Genomic DNA, 19,195 nt, shown 5'->3' on the forward strand with positions numbered 1-19,195 from the left:
AGCCTTCTACCACTTTGTTACTGAAAATATAAGTTTTATAGGTCATTGTAGCTCAGTCTTCAAGCTGTAAATCTTTTCATATAAATGAGTGAAATAAAAGTCAAATATGTACAAATCTTGGAAAACATTTGAGAGTCTAAGCTTTGTGTAGAAGGGTTTTCTAGTAAAACATGTCCTTCTAGGATCTTAACAAAGCAATTCAGTGCATTACTTGCTCTTTATTTTGCAGTATAAGTTCTAATTTTACAGATCTTCATTATAATCACACAAGAGAGGACCCATCTGCCCAGCCATCAGATTAACTCCATCCCCATCATATGAGAGGATTTGTACTGGGGCAAGATTACAGTAGATGGTCATCTTCTAACAGAAGAAAATCATTCCATATTGCTTTATGCTTACAAGTAGATCACAAACAGACTGAAAACAGAGTAGAAATGTACCTCAAGCACGGTCTGGAAAAAGCCTCTAATGCAAGCATCTATTCCTGCTGTGCTGAGAGGAGCAGGTGACAGAGACAGCAGCAGCTGGACTCTCACAGCACTAGTCCACACAGCCTGACACATCAGGATGTCAGGAACCAGATAGGAACCTGAGCTAGGCAGAGGAGACCCTCTATCGTTCAGCATAGGGAGTTTTTGCTAATTGCTATGCAGTTACCTACTCTGCCTCTGTTTAGAGCTGGCTGTGGTGATTATCAAAACACCATACAAATTTTTTTTTAAAGCATAATATTTATCTCCATAAAGAATATAACAATGATCTCAGTCTCATCAAGCTGGGAAATGACTTCAATGCAAAAAGAATTTTCATGAATTTGGGAGCTGCCAATTGTCTTCATTGTCTAACGGGGAACAAAACCGACCTGATAAGATCGGGGCATATTTGCCAGACTGGTGATTATTGGGGAAGTGTCAATGTCCTTCCGATCCATAACAGGTTTCAAAGTAAAGTTCTGCAGAATGGATGTTAGAAATATGAATATCTCCATCCGGGCCAGGCCTTCGCCTGCACAGATGCGTTTTCCTGCAAAGAACAAATAATAAAAAAGGAGGTGATTGTAGAGTAATTTTTCTGGTAACTTATTTTAACCCCTGTTCTTTGAAAGTTCAGACATCTCAGAATAGATGGGCAGCACTGGAGCTTTTTTTGGGAAGTGAATTGAATTAAACTAGGGGTTCAGTATCCAAAATAATGTGAGTGCACTCAGTGGGGAAAGGCAGTTTGAAAGCTTCAGTTTTTCATGTTCTGCTGCTGTTTGATGGTAAGTCTGGAGAGAGAGAAGTGGCATGGCTGTGAGTCTCACCTCATGCATCCCTTTGTGTAGAATGCATAGGGTGGTCTTTTGTAACTACTAAGAAAGTAAGCCAACTGAAACTCTAGTACAGGGGTTAGGGTTGCCCAGAAGTGACTCTTCTATTCTACATCACTGTACAGACAGTGGTGACAGAGCCCCCAAAATGTTTGGAGGTTCTAGCAAAGCACAGCCTAGGATCTGAAGCAGAAAGAGCTCTTACCTGCAGAAAATGGCATGAAGTAGTCGCTCCTTTTAAAGGTACCGTTTGGATTCAGGAAGTGTCCTGGGTCAAATTTTTCAGGATTTGGAAATTCCTTGCTGTCTTTTAGGATGGGAGACAGCATAGGGAATATCATAGTGTCCTGAATTAGCAAAGAGAGAAGAAAATTCAAGTGGGGACATGCCAAAACACAGCAGTATTGAGCAGTTCCCACAGCTGAACAGCATGGCACTGCTTTGGTTTAAATGCTAAGTAGTCTCAGTACATATAACTGTCAGAAGTAGCAAAATTAAAATTTCATGAGAAAGGCTGGTAGAACTCCTCATGAGCCATAAGTGGGTTTTTGGGTGAGATTTAAAAGGTTTAGGGAAACAGGATTTTTTTTTTTTCCTGAGGAAAAAACTTTCAGAAGAGTTGACTGAGATCAACAGTACTCATTCATGTATAGGAGTTAACTGGCTACATTCCTCCAGAGAAGCAGTTCATTCAATAACAATTATTTTTATAATAAGTAAAAATCAGGAGGACTATTTCACAAAGGGAAATAAAAACTTAGAGCACTGCATAATGCTTAATGCATAATGATACCTCAAGAGGACCATATGCATCTTCTAGAATGTTGAAAAGTAAATTCTCTTGTCAACTGTATCAGCTTTGAAATCATTTGTTATAGAAAGAGAACCCAGTGCCAAAGTTTGTATGGAGTCAATATCCTGATAACCCTGAAGACTGGAATAGGAAGCTCCAGCTTTCATTTATTTAATTCCCCAGTAGTTTTGGCCTGGGTAAGCTCTGTGATCATCACACACATTGGATGGAAAGCAACAAGGGAAAACTAAGCAGACCTCTGGTCAATCCCAGATCTCTGTATACCTAAGTTTGCACATGCACATGGGACACAAAAATTCTGATGATACAGGAAATTGGTAAAAAGAATCACTATTTAACCCATGTATGCTATAATAAGGTTAAAAGCACTCTTTGCCTAAGCAAAAGAGCACAGCTGGAAAGACACTGTAACTGAAAAACAATTCATGATCCTTTACTCCCCTACCTCTTTAAAAGGTAACAGAACATATTTTATCCGAGTCAGCAAAGTTTGACCAGTTTAAAATGAGTATTTAATAAATACAAATATCTGCTATAAGTATGCTAAAGATGTTCTGTAATGAATTTTAATAGTAAGGTTGGTTCGAGTATTTAACATTGCTTTTAAATAAATTAGAACTTTGATTGTTCATGTTTATGTGAAAAATAGAAAGCTCCATCTCCTTCTCACAGAGGATGGAAAGGTTTTTTTCAAATACAATGGAGGGGGCTAAACTCAATAACTTTCAGGATACTCTCCCATACTAAATTATTCTGATTCTATATATTATTTCTCTGTGTTTGAAAATAAGCGAAGTAAAAGATAATGAATAGAACTCATAATTGTTTTCAAGAGATTATGACCTTTCTCGGAAACAGTGGAACAGACCTTGGGGATAAAATAGTCTCTGAACTTGGTGTCTTTGGTCACAGCATGTGGGACATTAAGTGGAAGGAAATCAATGAATCTCTGGATTTCATGAATCACAGCATCTATATAGGGCATCTGGCTCCGGTCTGCCATGCAAGGACTTCGGTCTCGGCCAATCACACGGTCAATCTCCTGGTGCATTTTCTCTGTTAGGAAATAAGTAAGTGTTGGATGGTCAAGTCTCTTGTCTGTTTGCCTAAACCTCTTCCTAGAGCTACAGCAAAACTTTTAGAGCCTCAAGAATATATGAACAAACTTAGTACTAATGCCTCTCTCCTATGAATAGAACTAAGACTGACAGACATCTTCCAGGGGACCATTGCCACCTGTGGCAGTGACAGGAATTGTACAAATTGCACCCATGTCCTATTAAATTTTTTCCAGGTATTTATTCCCTTTCTTTTACCTTCAACATGTGGGTGTTTTTGGAGTATCAGAAGTCCATATCTCAAGGCAATGCTGGTTGTCCCTGTTCCTGCAAGGAACAAGTCGAGCGTGGTTCTGGTCAAGGTTTCAGCGGTGAATTCTGAGTGATTGTTCCCTTTCTCCTAAAGGAAGATTTAGCAGAATTCTTTGAATGAGAAAGCTAAGAAGCTTGTTTACAAAGGAAAGTCTTGTTCCTGTAACATATGTTTTTAAGTACATCTAATTTCCTTTTGAAAATAAAATGATCTCCAGAACACCAGCAATTACGGTACTTCTACTGAATGATGTGAACATTTTTGATATGGGAGGAATATAATTCAAAATTACATCAGTCAGGTTTGTCACCAGCTGTCCTAGGTTTGCCTAGTGCTGTATGCCAATGTTAGTTCTGTGTTTAAAAATCTTTAAAAATAAAATGGAGAGGGTAGAATGAAGGTGAGCATAGAACAATGGTGCCAATAGAAGTGTATTCCTCTCTGTGTTTGCAAAAGCCCAGTGACCTGCTACAACTGCGAGAAAACACAGGGATTCAAACAGTGGTATTCTTAGTATCCAAAACCTTCTCACTCTGACATCCAGAATCCTCTCACTCTTACATTACCTGTTCCATTTTGTTGATGAAAGCATCAATAAAATCTCGAGGACAACTGGGATCCAGAGATTCCTGGTGTGCTGTTACTATTTCAGAAATAAATTGATTTATATCTTCAACATTTTTTATGAGTGTCTTATGGGGCCCAGGTAAACGTTCCATGATATTTGGGATGAAATTGTATATCTGTAAAAATAAAATGATGCAAAAGCACATTTTGCTCAATGTAGATACAATAATTTTTTTCCCCTAACTATTACTACAAAAATTAGTAATTAGATATTTTGGAACAGTAGGCCTATATTATTCAAGTGGATTTTAATGCTTTTTACATTATGGTTTCAAGGATAGACTCCACTTGAGCTACTTTTGCAATGATACCCTTCTCTGGGCAAACAATTTGGAGTCCGTAAATTAAAAGAAAAACATATAAACAACAACAACAACAACAAAAAACCACCACGCAAAATCAGGACTTGATCATTTAATTGACTTTTTGGCCTTCTCCATATTTAGGAAAATTCTTCTCCACATTTAGGAAAATTTACCCCAATAAAAAATGAATAATGTGAATAAATATTCATTAAAATCATAATAATTAATTAATTTACTACTGAAATGAAATTGCACATACCTGTGTCTGTACGCTGTTCTGGAGCCTGTTATTTTCTTCCATCAACTGAATTAAAGTTAGAAATTTCTTGTCCTCATAATCAAACCGATCCCCAAAGACAATAGAGCAGATGATGTTGGAAACAGCATGGATTAAGAAACAGCTAGGGTCAAAAGGTTTCTCTGCAACAAAAATAAAACGGTACCTTGCTTTCAGTATTTTGGTCATTATTCCCTCCTCCAACACTATGGGGAAGTTTTGCATCTACTATGAGTCTTTGAGACTCAGAGTTGTATAGTTCTCTGAGAAGCTGGTGGAGGGCTTATCCAATTTATTTTTCTCTACTTTAAGTGATCTGATTTTCCTGTCTAGGTGGTTTAAATACCTCTTTTTTCCTGTTCTCACCAGAACACTGGTCTGAGTGGCTTGGTTCCTCTTCAGATGATACATGCCTCTCTGCATTATAGACTATTAGAAACAGCCTGAAGAATCCCTCCAAAATCTAAGGAAAATTTTAAGGACTTTGCATTATCCGTGTCTTTAAGTTATTGCACCCTGTGTACAAACTCTATTAGCATAACCTCAGTTGTCTAGCCCTCTCCTAGGGGTTCAGATACCTATGATCAAAAGTAGAATTTTGATAACATAACTGAATAAACTTCTTAGAAAATTACCTGTGTGAGAAAAAGTGGTATTAGACCCACGAAAGACAGGAAATATAAAATTGCAGACAGCGGTACATATCAAGGATGGAAGAGGAGAAGCATCAAGATGAAAAGGTATACAATCTTAAAGGAAAAAAAAGGCAACAGAAAATGGCAACTTAACAGCACTGAGGAGCAGTCTGTTCCAAGGAGCACTGCAGCCGACCTTTCTCTGCCTGCCTGTCTGATGACTCCCTGGCCAGCAAAGACCCATCCACAGTCCCATTAGAAGTGGTGAGCATAGTAACCCTAAGCCTAGTAGATTAGTACTCCTAGCTATTTATTGTTAGCTTTAAGAATAAATATGCTTTATACTTTTCATTTGCATATATCTTGCTTGCGCAACATTTTAGTACATAGTAAAAGATGCCAGAACAAAGTGACCCAGAGATGAAGGGTCACAATTTCCTAGAGGCTCATAGGAAACAGTGATTGTCATCTATTTAGGTCCATCTGCTTTTCCTCCCTTGCTGATTATCACTCATGAAGGTTGGTTGTGCAAAGGAAGCCTGTAGTCCAGGGTGGTGCCACTCTCAGGGGAGGTACATAAAATAAGTAGTCTTAATTTGCATACTACTAAAAAAATGCATTTGTAGGTTGAAATAGCAGAAACAGGAGCTGTATACCCACTTCCTGGGTCACAGGTTTGGCGAAGCAGCCCCACTGCCCTCACTGTCCCATTGCAGATTCAGTGTCCTAGCAGGCACAAAGTCCATGTCCTACCACGTGTGTTCCTGAGCCTCTCCACCAGAAAACCAGCTTCCTCCTGGATTCGTGCCTCAATACTCTTCTTCCCCATCCCAAAGTCACGCAGAGTGGTGAGGGCAAATCGTCGGAGCTGCCTCCAGGTCTCCCCATTGCTGGTTACAATGCCTGACAGGAAGGAAAAACAGAAGAAACAGATGTTTTCCCCCCTAAATAGGTGTTACGTGGTAAATTCTCAACATGCAAATATGCCTCTCTGTGGAGTTCTACCACAATCGCTGTACATGTATGCCCCCAAATCTAACTTTTCTTCAGTTCTGGAGATGACAAATCTGATCAATGTGATCACAGCACTTTGAGTAAAATAGAATTTTATTCACAGAATAAGAGAAACTACATCAGGATGTAAATAAGAAGGCACCACTGGTACTAACCTGAACTTGGCCACCAGCACATGGCCTTTGCACTGAGGTAACTGACCAGATGTTCAGCTGTGCACTTTCACACAATGTGTGATCCCTTAAAATACCATGGAACATAAGTACTCTGGAATAACCACTTATGTGGTTAAATGCCATACTGGGAACTGTCCTAGTGAATGGGCCCAGGGCCCAATCCTGAGTGTGACCCTTACAAGGACAGACAATATTAGCTTGTTGCTATTATGCTCTGGGATTTCCTCTTGCTGGCTCCTGAGCTGTGGGTATCTTCCCAGTATTTTCAGAAATGGGAGAAAGACAGTAAGATCTTAGAGGCACGTTTCATGAACAAGATTTTAACCAGAATTAGAAGAGTGGTGGAAATAGAAAGGAACAGACTGAAGCCAGCCTGGGATCTTAAACAGTTCTCCAGGGGTTCAGTTTACTCAAAGGTGCAGGGCTTTTAATCTTTTCCTACTATTTTTTATGTATGAAACTAGTAAATGAAATCCACCACTGCCCTCTCAGCTGTATTCCTGAAACACTGACTGCCTGGGCTTTGCATGCTGACATTACCAGGGACATACCTGTGCCTTCAAAGAGTTTTTTAAGCAATGGCAGACTGCCTCTTCCGCTGAAGTTATCTGCCTGATCGATCAGGGCTTCTTTCACAGCTTCATAGCCATACAGCACCACAACCTTTTGGGGGCCTAAATGTATAGTGAAGACAGGACCATACTTCTTGCTGAGCTGTAGGAAGAAAGAACACAAAGACCACATCTGGATGTTAATCATGTTAAAAAAAAAAAAAAAAATGTAGCTAAGAGATCAGCATCACTGAGGCACGACATTGATTAGCAGCAGTGCAGAGATCTTTCGCTTATGGAGTACACCTAGAGGGGAATTGTGTGAGAAATAGGGTATCTGAATAGGAACAGTTATGTGTCAGGTCCAAATCAGAGATAAGGAAATTAATCTTCACGAGGCTGGTAAATGGTCTGAAACACCTTCCTACTGTATGTGGTAGATAGTAACACTTTGCACGAGCTCAAAAAACAATTATATACACTTGATAAAGCAAGTCCCTAAAGGGTTTTTGCACATAAAATACTACAGTTGTCTCTAAAATCCACAGATCTCTGTAAATTGGATGAGTACACCAGTGAATAGTCACTGCATCCTTGTGCTTATCATGTACTCTTTCCCAAGCATCTGGTTTTAGCTATAGCTGCAGAAAGATTCTTGGGCCATTTGGTCTGAACTGGAACACCTCTTCTGAAGTTCACTTTTTAAGAACAAGACAGTTATAGTCCCAGTATTTTTGGGAAACCGAGTGACCTAGGGCTCTGAAACAATGCAGGGTGCTTGTGATGCTCAACAGTCACAAGCAGCAAGGCAAAAAGAAGCTCATATGGGTATGGGTGCATCTGCTGATGGACATGGTGATGCTAGCCATTGCCACATTTTTTTCCAAAGTGAACACTCAGAAGTGGCTTGGTCAACGCTAGCCTTTCATATGAAAATCTTTTTTTTTTTTTTTTTTTTTTTTTTTTTAAATCTCTGGAAACACTTGAAGATCCCACAATACTGTGACAGACAAAAGGTCTGATATGCACCAATACATGGAGCAGCTTAACTGCACCCCAGCTAGAGGCTCAGTGTCACTCACAGTGTGGAAGCTGGGAGTGTGCTTTGATTCAACAGATCCTCATCTCACTTAATGCTAAGGGTGTGTGAAATTAGAGTTGGGATAAATGTTGACTCAAGCATATTTAATCCACAAGGGTTTCTTTTTAACAGTGCCAGGCACTCACACCTTTGAGCTCTCCAGAGAGGTGTTTCGAGGAATTGTGCTGCTTGTATGATGTTGCCACACAGAGTGAAAATAAAAGAAAGCTGAACGAAAGAAACAGTAGCAGATTGCTGACAAGAACACTGAAAAGTCTCCTGTTGCATAATCTAGTGATTTGGTCACCTGTGTTACTGCTTGACCTCCCCTGTATTCGTATTTGGCAAAACACTAGAGTATCACCATTTCATACTACTGTTAAAACTTGTGGATTCACTGGGGCTGGATGTGAAGCCTGGAGGTTCTCAACTGCCTGACCTCCCACAGAGATTGGGATTTGCCCCAGAGAGCCTTCACCCTGTGGACGAGAGCCCTGCTCAAAGTGTCTGGAAACCCAGTGACGACTCAGCCCCTTCCCATCTATCTACCACCATCCCCTCACAGTCCCCTAAGGAACAGATACTACAGCCAAACTGCCCCCATCAAACCCCTCCCAGGCATTACAATACACCAGTTTTGTTTGACAGATGCATGACAATAGCCAGGGGAGGGAATGGACAGCACCTCCAAACTCCTTTCCTTCAGCCCCTTCAATTACTGCTTCCCCTCCTAGGAGATTATACCTATAGGACAAGGAGCAGAGGCAACAAAATAGAGCAGGGTCTTCCCTCAAACAAGGCCAGACCCTGCTGCCAGAGTGGTGAGGAATTGGACACAAAAGGAATGTGGTGAATAGTGGAATAACATCAGAGTACTCATAAAAAATCTATTGCAAAATGCAGTATAGCCATGAGGCCAGCACAGGACTCGTCATTAGTACAATTACTGTAATACGCAGTATAAGACATCAGAAGCATACATTTCTGGGAAACCTTTCCTATTCAAGCTTGATGTTTGGTCAATGCAGCATTGACACTAGTGAATTAAACTGAGACTGTCTGGACTGCGCTTTGTATTACAGGCAATGGAGACAACACAGGAAAGGAGACAGCTTTTTACCTCCTTCAAGCTTTCAGCCAAGTTCCATGGGTTCAGCTGGAACATGTTTCCAATGAGGGGGAGGGACATAGGACCTGGAGGCTCCTTCTCTGTTTGTGATATCCTTCTCCATGCTGCAAAGAGAAGAAGACATGAGATGCAGGCCAGCAAGATGATAGTAGTCAGTCCCAGGAGCTCCATGGTGGGCTGACAAAGAGATATCAAGTTTCATAAGAGTCTGAGGTTGGACCTCCAAATCCATCCTTAGTTATATGCTGTAGTACAAAAGCACACAGATGAAATTAGCCAATAGCACCTCACTATTCCTGCTGAGATAGGAGATTACTTATTAATCTGTCCACGATAAGAATGAACAAACTAGTGATGAACTCTCTGTTTGTATACTTGGACTTTTTACGCCTCCAGCTTGTGTCCCTTTAGGTAATCATTCATGTAGTGTTAAAGAAATCATGGTCTAATGCTGCCAAACAAACTCAAATGCAGAAAGACTAGAGTCTAGCTGCTATGGGTATGCTTAAACTCTTGCTGTTGCCCTTAAGCATAGAGCAATTCCTGCCAGTCACTCCAGTATCACTCCAGTATGTGTCCACAATGGAGGGAACTGAAAAAAACTCCCTCCAAAAAGGACATAATAAATAAATAACGGAAAGAAAATAAGGACATAATCCCTAGTTCTTTGATATTTCACCTCGATTTCTGGAGTAAAATCTGTTTGTCATAATCTGTTTTAACCAGACAAGTCATGCTATCTACAGCATTTGCATGATCACTGAGGAGTTTACAAGTTTTTTACAAACCAGAGTCCTAAAGCAAACTGCTGTGTTTTTCATTTAATGATGTTTCTAGAAAATAGCTGAAAATCCATAGAAGATGTGAAGAGCCATGAAAGTTAAAGGCTTCCTGATCAGGGAATGACATAATCATTGTCTCTATTAATAGTTAATACAACATTTATGTAATATTTCACTTATTATCACTTTATTATTTTATAACAATTGCTATATAATAATATTTTATTAATGTTTAACACAATATAAAAGCTTACATAAAATATTATGTCTCACTTCTCCTCCCCACAGGAATCCCAAAACCTATAAACAGGATAAGAAATGTGTATGTTTTCAGGCAGAAAAGTGGAGCAAAACAGTGAATCAGCTACCTGATACCAAAGAGTTAATCCCAGGACTCCGTTGCCAAATCTTGTCTGTACATCATGCACAGTGTCTCTAAAATGCTAGCAATCTACTGCAGACACTGTACTCAGACCCATCAGCCTCCTGGGTCCAACATGTTTCTTCCTTCCATTCTACCCCAACTACAAGGCATGGCATTATGCCATGTATTTTCTTTTCATGTGACTTTTTATGTGATCCTGTCCTGGAACATGTTTAAACACGGTGGACAAACCACTGTACAAAAGGATGTGAAAGGGGTTGTGCATCAGCCAGTACTCAGGCTCTCTGTGGGCCAGGACTGAGTGGACAATGCCTTCCAAAAATAATGTGGGTATGGGGAGTCTGAATAATGGGCACCCTTTTCCTAAACTAGACACATAATTGCTAAAACTCTCATGACTGGAGTGCTGCAATGCCTGGCTATAAGCTCTTCAGAAGGGACAGGCAGCACAGAAGGGGTGGTGGGGTGGCTCTCTATATTAGAGAGTCTGTCGATGTTGTAGAACTCGAGGCTGGGAATGACAAGGTCGAGTCCCTTTGGGTTAGGATCGGCAGGAACAACAAGGCTAGTGTCCTGGTCGGGGTCTGCTATAGACCGCCAAACCAGGATGAGGAGACTGATGAGGAGTTCTACAGGCAGCTGACAGAAGTTGCGAAATCGTCAGCGCTTGTACTCGTGGGGGACTTCAACTTCCCTGAAATATCCTGGAAGCACAACACAGCCCTGAGAAAGCAGTCTAGGAGGTTTCTGGAGAGCGTGGAAGATAGCTTCCTGACGCATCTGGTTAGTGAACCTACCAGGGGTGGTGCCCCGCTAGACCTTCTCTTCACAAACAGAGAAGGACTGGTGGAGGATGTGATTGTCGGGAGCTGTCTTGGGCAGAGTGACCACGAAATGGTGGAGTTCACTATTCTTGGTGAGGCCAGGAAGGGGACCAGTAAAACCTCTGCATTGGACTTTCAGAGGGCTGACTTTGAGCTGCTCAGGACACTAGTTGGTGGAGTCCCTTGGGAGGCGGTTCTGAAGGGCAGAGGGGTCCAGGAAGGCTGGGCGCTCTTCAAGAGGGAAATCTTAATGGCGCAGGAACAGTCTGTTCCCACGTGCCCAAAGACGAGCTGGCGGGGAAGAAGACCAGCCTGGCTCAACAGAGAATTGTGGCTTGATCTTAGGAGAAAAAAGAAGGTTTATAATCTTTGGAAAAGTGGGCAGGCCACTAGGGAGGACTATAAGGATGTAGCGAGGCTGTGCAGGGACAAAATTAGGAAGGCCAAAGCTCATCTGGAGCTCAATCTGGCTACTGCCATTAAAGATAACAAAAAACATTTCTATAAATACATCAACACAAAAAGGAGGACTAAGGAGAATCTCCATCCTTTACTGGATGCGGGGGGAAACTTAGTTACAAGAGATGAGGAAAAGGCGGAGGTGCTCAATGCCTTCTTTGCCTCAGTCTTTAGCGGCAATACCGGTTGTTCTCTGGATACCCAGTATCCTGAGCTGGTGGAAGGGGATGGGGAGCAGGATGTGGCCCTCACCATCCACGAAGAACTGGTTGGTGACTTGCTACAGCACTTGGATGTGCCCAAGTCGATGGGGCCAGATGGGATCCACCCAGGGGTACTGAGTGAACTGGCAGAGGAGCTGGCCAAGACACTATCCATCATTTATCAGCAGTCCTGGCTGGCTATCAGGGGAGGTCCCAGTTGACTGGCGGCTAGCAAATGTGATGCCCATCTACAAGAAGGGCCGGAGGGCAGACCTGGGAAACTACAGGCCTGTCAGTTTGACCTCAGTGCCAGGGAAACTCACGGAGCAGATCCTCTTGACAGTCATCATGCAGCACTTGCAGGGCAAGCAGGCGATCAGGCCCAGTCAGCATGGCTTTATGAAAGGCAGGTCCTGCTTGACGAACCTGATCTCCTTCTATGACAAAGTGACGCGCTGGGTGGATGAGGGAAAGGCTGTGGATGTGGTCCACCTTGACTTCAGCAAGGCTTTTGACACCATTTCCCACAGCATTCTCCTCAAGAAACTGGCTGCTCTTGGCTTGGACTGGCGCACGCTTCGTTGGGTTAGAAACTGGCTGGATAGCCGGGCCCAAAGAGTCGTGGTGAATGGAGCCAAGTCCAGTTGGAGGCCAGTCACTAGTGGCGTCCCCCAGGGCTCGGTGCTGGGGCCGGTCCTCTTTAATATCTTCATCGATGATCTGGACGAGGGCATTGAGTGCACCCTCAGTAAGTTTGCAGATGACACCAAGCTATGCGCGTGTGTCGATCTGCTTGAGGGTAGGAAAGCTCTGCAGGAGGATCTGGATAGGCTGCACCGATGGGCTGAGGTCAACTGCATGAAGTTCAACAAGGCCAAGTGCCGGGTCCTGCACCTGGGGCGCAATAACCCCAAGCAGAGCTACAGGCTGGGAGATGAGTGGTTGGAAAGCTGCCAGGTGGAGAAGGACCTGGGAGTGATGGTTGATAGTCGGCTGAATATGAGCCAGCAGTGTGCTCAGGTGGCCAAGAAGGCCAACGGCATCCTGGCTTGTATAAGAAACAGTGTGACCAGCAGGGCTAGGGAGGTGATTGTCCCCCTGTACTCGGCTCTGGTGAGGCCGCACCTTGAGTACTGTGTTCAGTTTTGGGCCCCTCGCTACAAGAAGGACATCGAGGTGCTTGAGCGGGTGCAGAGAAGGGCGACGAAGCTGGTGAGGGGTCTGGAGAACAAGTCCTACGAGGAGCGGCTGAGGGAGCTGGGCTTGTTCAGCCTGGAGAAAAGGAGGCTCAGGGGCGACCTTATTGCTCTCTACAGATACCTTAAAGGAGGCTGTAGTGAGGTGGGGGTTGGCCTGTTCTCCCACGTGCCTGGTGACAGGACAAGGGGGAATGGGCTAAAGTTGCGCCAGGGGAGTTTTAGGTTAGATGTTAGGAAGAACTTCTTTACCGAAAGGGTTGTTAGGCATTGGAACGGGCTGCCCAGGGAAGTGGTGGAGTCACCATCCCTGGAGGTCTTTAAAAGATGTTTAGATGTAGAGCTTAGGGATATGGTTTAGTGGGGATTGTTAGCATTAGGTAGAGGTTGGACTCGATGATCTTGAGGTCTCTTCCAACCTAGAAATTCTGTGATTCTGTGAACTATGTGTTTGACACATAGTAAGGAAACCTACTTTTTAGTAAGGAAAGAAGTAGGCAAGGAAGGCTGGATGGCTATTACATGTTTTGATGGGGAAAGACCTTCCTGAACTCACGAAGACTGCAGATCAAACTCCAGAAAATTATCAGCTGCATTAGCAGCACTCCATATAGACCAAGTTTCCCACCTTTCCTTAGCCATTACAAGGATAAAGTCTTTCTGCCCTTTCTCTTTGCTAGTCAGAGGCTGGGAGTTGACTGGGAGAAACAAGGCTTGCATCCACAGTGCACTGCAGCATCCTCCCACTCCTGCTGCTGTGGGGGGCAGCACCTAGGCAGTGAAACATGAAAGCAAGAGGCTTGACCAGTGGTGGAGTCTGGAAGTTTACCAGCAGCCTTAGATGACGTCCCGTACTCTTCATACTCTTTGTTTTTTAGCAGATTGATTTCATGGATGAGGAGACTGTGCCAAACATTTTACTCATTGTGTTTTCCTCGACTGTAGGACAGATACTAAGGGGTCTCTATGTCAAGGAGGAGGAAAAAAAAAAAAAAAAAAAGGCTATAGTAGACATCTGTGAAACTGTAAGGGTTTTGGAGAATGTAAGAAGGGAATACATATTCTCCTCCTGTACAGAGCACTAAAATAGCAACTGGCAACACTTAAACAGTCAAAAGAAGGTGGATCTTCACACATCACTTCCTTGATCTGTGGAACACCATTTAGCAGGATGTAGATTATTAGATTTTATGTGTTCAAAAGTAATCAGGCAAAGACATGGCAGAAAAATCCATTGAGGATACTCAAACACAAAGATACAAAGTATGGCTCAGGAATCACTGGAGGCTGGAGAGCAATCTGAAAATGATTTGTCTGTGGTTGCCTTACTCTTATCCTATTCCTTGGGACCTCATTTTGAGCCACTGTGAGCCAGGATCCTGGGTTGGCTTGGCTATAGTCATGATCCAGTATATCCATCCCCACGCTCCTCTCTCTTTACATTAAAATCTGGCATTTCACCAAACATTTGCTTTTAGCAGATTAGGCTGTGGAAATCATCTTGCCTGTTCTACTGCAAATAACATCTCGGCTGCTAAAATACCATTTTCAGGGAGGACTCTTGTTTAACACCTTGTATAAAATCGCAGTGTTGATGTCTGCTTTTCTTCTGACAGGAATTAGACAAAGGCTCTGATGTGTCCAGCATATATTAAGGTTCAGCATTTAAAAATTTACATAACATGTTTATTTGCAACATGCTACACAGGCAGTGCTTGAGATAAGATACAAACCCTACCACTGTGTTTCAGATGACCGCAGAAATGACCTTTGATCAACCAACTCAAAAGATTTGGTTAAATATTTGTATCTGAACTCGTCTGACCCAAAACACATCTCAAATGACTTAGGACCAAGCCAATAAAACAGCTTCTGTTCAGCAGTCATTTGCAATATGTAGCAAATTTCCAAGCTCTTGTTCAGGCTGCAAAAGGGCAAGGAAGTCAAGGTCGTATCAGCCTTCGTGTGACCTGTGTTGTGACTCCAGCAGTAAATTGCTGTGTAGCTTCTGTTTCTTATCATCTTTTAATAAAGCCACGAGGCTTAGCTCTAGATTATGGTCAGCATTAAATAAGAACAGGCCTTTCCCCGATCCAGACAGAAAAAATGTCAGGAAATAATACAGTAAGTCCCAGTGTTACACCTGGTAAAGAAGGCTAATGAATTGCAGGGAAGGTCTGAGCTTAGTAGCGCTCCTGCATTATGGGGAGAGTGCCCACCATGCTTTTCCAAAGGCCAAACAGGGAATCTGCAGTAGAAACAGGACCTGAACACCGATCCGCTGAAACCTACACAAGGCCCTCACCAGGGCACTCTGCAGTTTTAAGAAGTTGCTTATCACCATCACAAAATATAAGAGAAATATGTCACCAATAGTTTACATGCTCTGAAAACAGTGCATATCATAAACAAAAATGATGACAGACAAATTCTCTGAAAGACGATTTTAAAGCCAAGAAAATTTCAGCAATCAATAAGTAACAAAACCTTTGGCTATGCTTGCAGATATTGAGTAACTACAATCATAAATAAAACAGATGAAATATAATTTATTTAAAACACAAAGAAAAAAAGTTAATTGACACTAACACCAAGTGATATAATATACGCCTTCATTATGCTTTTCAGTCCTGCCGGAGACAGAAGCAGACAGGTAGCAAAATGGTTTTGGAAGCCAAAGGAGGAAAGCAAAGAAATGGAACAGCCCTAAAAATGGTGCCACCACAGTGGCACAGCCAGCACTGGACCATTTTAGCAGGAGGACAGTCCTTCTTCACTGTGCTGACACCGTCTTCCCATCAATTGTTTAGAAAGTCTGGATATTGCAATTTCTTCAATATCATACAAGAAGCCCATAGTGTGATACAACACAGATGTCTGTAGGGGAACACACTACCAGTTATTCTTCTCATCAGTCTAATCTTCTGGACAAGTTCTCCCAGATGGATTTACTTATTTTCTTACTGTCTGGGAATCAGTTTTTGCATGGATAATATTGCAGAAAACAGTGACATTTTAGTACTGTGTTTACAGACATGCATATCTGTCACATTTCCCAACTTCAAACACTAACCAAGGAGATGTAGAATAACTTGAGAAAGAAGTCCTGTGTCAGGAAATGGAAGGAGATGAGGGAGGTGTACTTAATATACTTCCTGTCAACAAGCAGTGCAGAAGGCACAGGACAGGGCGGAGGGCACGGCCAAAAGCATCCTTTTGCTGTAGAAGTGAGTGCCAAACTAGTGAGCAAGTGTACACAGTGTACAAGGACAGAGGCAGGTGAGACGGTGCACTAGTGGCTGCCTTGGCTGAAGACCCAGAGTCATTTCCTATGTGAGGGTTTATGCCAGCTGCATGGTGACAGAGGGAAATGGAAAATTTGGGAGTTTCTGGGACATCTTTTCTGCTCATTGTGATGGGAGCCTGTTATGAAATGCTCTGGCAAGGAATGACCTGACACAGCCTGACTGTCTTTGACCTGCATTCCATCAGGAGCAAGAACTTGCATGAACTCACTGGGGCAGGAGATGACAGACGGTGCATTACCGGCAGGACACAAGCAACAGTGGCTGATGAACTTATGAATGAGACAAAACTAGTATTTAATTGATTAAGGCAAACATCTGTGTGCTTTATGCTGAAGTGAGATTTTTTTAATCTAATTTTTGTATTTCAGTTTCATTTAGTGTTTGACAGTGATTGACCTGTTCTGTTCTGTGGCAGCTTTCCTCATTTGAGTGTTGATTCTCTTGCCCCATCCCACAGCCAAAGCACGCAACAAGCTCTTCCAGTCCTCCCCCACTGTGTTTCATGCAAGGCACCACTGGGTGAGCAATCACAGAATCATAGAATCATAGACCAGCTCAGGTTGGAAGGACCCTTAAAGATCTAACTCCAACCCACCTGCCACAGACAGGGATGCCACCCACTAGATCAGGTTGGCCAAGGCACCATCCAGCCTGGCCTTGAACACCACCAAGGACGGGGCATCCACAGCTTCTCTTGACAACCTGTTCCAGAGCCTCACTACCTTTACAGTGAAGGATTTCCTCCTAATGTCTAATCTAAATCTATCCTCTTTTAATTTGAGACCATTTCCCTTTGTCCTATCATTATCTACACAAGTAAAGAGTCCTTCTCCACATTTTTTATAATACCCCTTTAAGTATTGAAAGGCCACAATGAGGTCTCCCCAGAGACCCCGCCTTCTCTGCTCCAGGCTGAACATCAGCCTTTTTTCGTAGAAGAGGTGCTCCAGACCTTTAATCATCTTTGTAGCCCTCCGCTGGACTCGCTCTAACAGTCCCACATCCTTCTTGTGCTGGGAGCCCCAAGCCTGGACACAATACTCCAGGTGTGGCCTCACAAGGGCAGAGCAGAGGGGCACAATCACCTCTTTCCCTTGCTGGCCACCCCTCTGGTGATGCAGCCCAGGATGCAGTTGTCCTTCTGGGCTGTAAGCATGCACTACTGGCTCATGTTGAGCCTTTCCTCCACCAGAACCCCCAAGTCCTTCTCCACAGGGCTGCAAGTCCCAGAAAAAGACTCTTCTGCAGCTGTCATTCCTGCCTGCTTTAAGTGTGAAGGGTGGCTCAGCTCCATCTCCTAGCCAGCATCATCTACCATATATGTCACGTCCTCTGGAAATGATGGTGCCTAATACATTCTCTGTTGAACATGACAGATCTTCCCTATCCTTTGGCTTAAGCTCATTTGGAATAGTGGAAAAGGAAGACATCAACTATTATTTATTTTCCCCACTTGAGAGGTATGAAAAATATGACATTTCAACAAAACAAAAAGTCAAGAATAATAACAAAATCTGTTTATGTACTGTTGCTTTCTTCCAATGTGACTTTCAGATCAAGTCATTAACTGAAGTAAATCTCCTTGTAGTGCTAAGGCAAAAGACACACAATGATCCATATGTGGTACAGTACAATATATGCTGTTGGCATGATATAACAAAACGAAGTACAAACAAGAAACAAATCAGACATACTGCACCACCTCTCTGCTATTTCATAAGGACTTGGCAAGAAGGATATTTGATTTGTCAGTGCACATATGTTGGTTAAACGTTTCCTGATGAACTCAGTTAATCTAAGAATTGGCTGAAAAGATCTAACATCAGACTTTCTAAATAGCTCTTATTGAAAAGTAATCTGAACTTCCATTACCTCTTTCAATCTACCTTTTAATCTACCGTAACATTGTACCTTTCAGTGTAAGGTACATTGACTCCTCGGACTAAAAGCTATTAAGGAAGGACTCTTACCAATATTTAACTCAGGTGTACTTGAGGGCACCTAAAAATTAAGTATAGCTGAAGGCCTGCCTAAGAATACTTTACACTTTATAAAGGATAATTATAAAATAAAATTAAAATAAAATAAAATAAAATAAAATAAAATAAAATTAAATTAAATTAAATTAAATTAAATTAAATTAAATTAAATTAAATTAAAAGCATCACCCTATTCATTTTACATAATAAGATGTTTTTTCTAAGTCTGAATTGAGTTTTCCCAACTCAGGAATCACAGGTGAGATGAACTACACCCTTGCAATGACTACTTCTGGCCACTCCATTGATGACCATAATGCCTGAAACATATTTGCATGGAGACATTTTTGATTCTAAAGGTAGAGTTCAAAACCAAATAGGCACCAAGTGACCATGTCACTTTGAGGTTAACCTTTTTTTTCCTCACTTCATTTTACTGTCTGTCAGCAGAATGCTGCTGCTGGGAGTAAGCCCTAAGGTAGCACAAGTCATACACCCACAGCCAATGGTACACATCAGAAAAAAAAAAAAAAAATCTTTAGGGAAGCCTGCCCAGAATTTTTTTTCCGATATTGTCTGTTAGTTGTGTGGAAGACTTTGGAGTGATGTCAGCAGGCTGCTGTCCTTCTTCTATTTCTACCTGCAAGAAGAAAGGACATCCTTGCAAAGCATCAATGTGAGACCAATCAGTCATGCTATGAATATTAGCTTCCCCTATCCTTCTTTTTGTTCCCTATAAATTCCAAAAATATTTTTTACATTCTAAG

At 42.2% G+C, this 19,195-nt stretch overlaps 1 protein-coding gene across 2 annotated transcripts; it reads right to left on the bottom strand.

Annotated features, from left to right (window-relative positions):
• Positions 1-844: 844 nt before the first annotated feature.
• Positions 845-9,463, bottom strand: LOC116491445 (cytochrome P450 2H1-like). 2 transcript variants are annotated; one of them, XM_032191398.1, is made up of 9 exons: positions 9,284-9,463; positions 7,083-7,245; positions 6,095-6,244; positions 4,689-4,849; positions 4,064-4,240; positions 3,443-3,584; positions 2,995-3,182; positions 1,518-1,659; positions 845-1,026 (listed from the first exon to the last, which is right to left on the bottom strand). In XM_032191398.1, exons 1-9 carry the CDS (start codon positions 9,461-9,463, stop codon positions 845-847), a joined length of 1,485 nt encoding a protein of 494 aa, XP_032047289.1. The 2 variants fall into 2 exon arrangements, with proteins under 2 accessions (XP_032047289.1, XP_032047290.1); XM_032191399.1 differs by lacking the exon at positions 4,064-4,240.
• Between the last annotated feature and the right edge of the window lie 9,732 nt (positions 9,464-19,195).

Source organism: Aythya fuligula, chromosome 7, assembly GCF_009819795.1.
Source record: "Aythya fuligula isolate bAytFul2 chromosome 7, bAytFul2.pri, whole genome shotgun sequence".
NCBI classification, from domain to species: Eukaryota; Metazoa; Chordata; class Aves; order Anseriformes; family Anatidae; genus Aythya; species Aythya fuligula.

Bases quoted from the DNA above. Each gene is read 5' to 3' on its own strand.
- LOC116491445 (XM_032191398.1), bottom strand. From the start codon at position 9,463: ATGGAGCTCCTGGGACTGACTACTATCATCTTGCTGGCCTGCATCTCA. The intron at 4,850-6,094 runs GTAGGACATGGA...TTTTTGTTGCAG, and splicing joins GAGGCTCAGGAACACACGTG to AGAAACCTTTTGACCCTAGC. The intron at 3,183-3,442 runs GTAAAAGAAAGG...ATTTCCTAACAG, and splicing joins AAAACACCCACATGTTGAAG to AGAAAATGCACCAGGAGATT.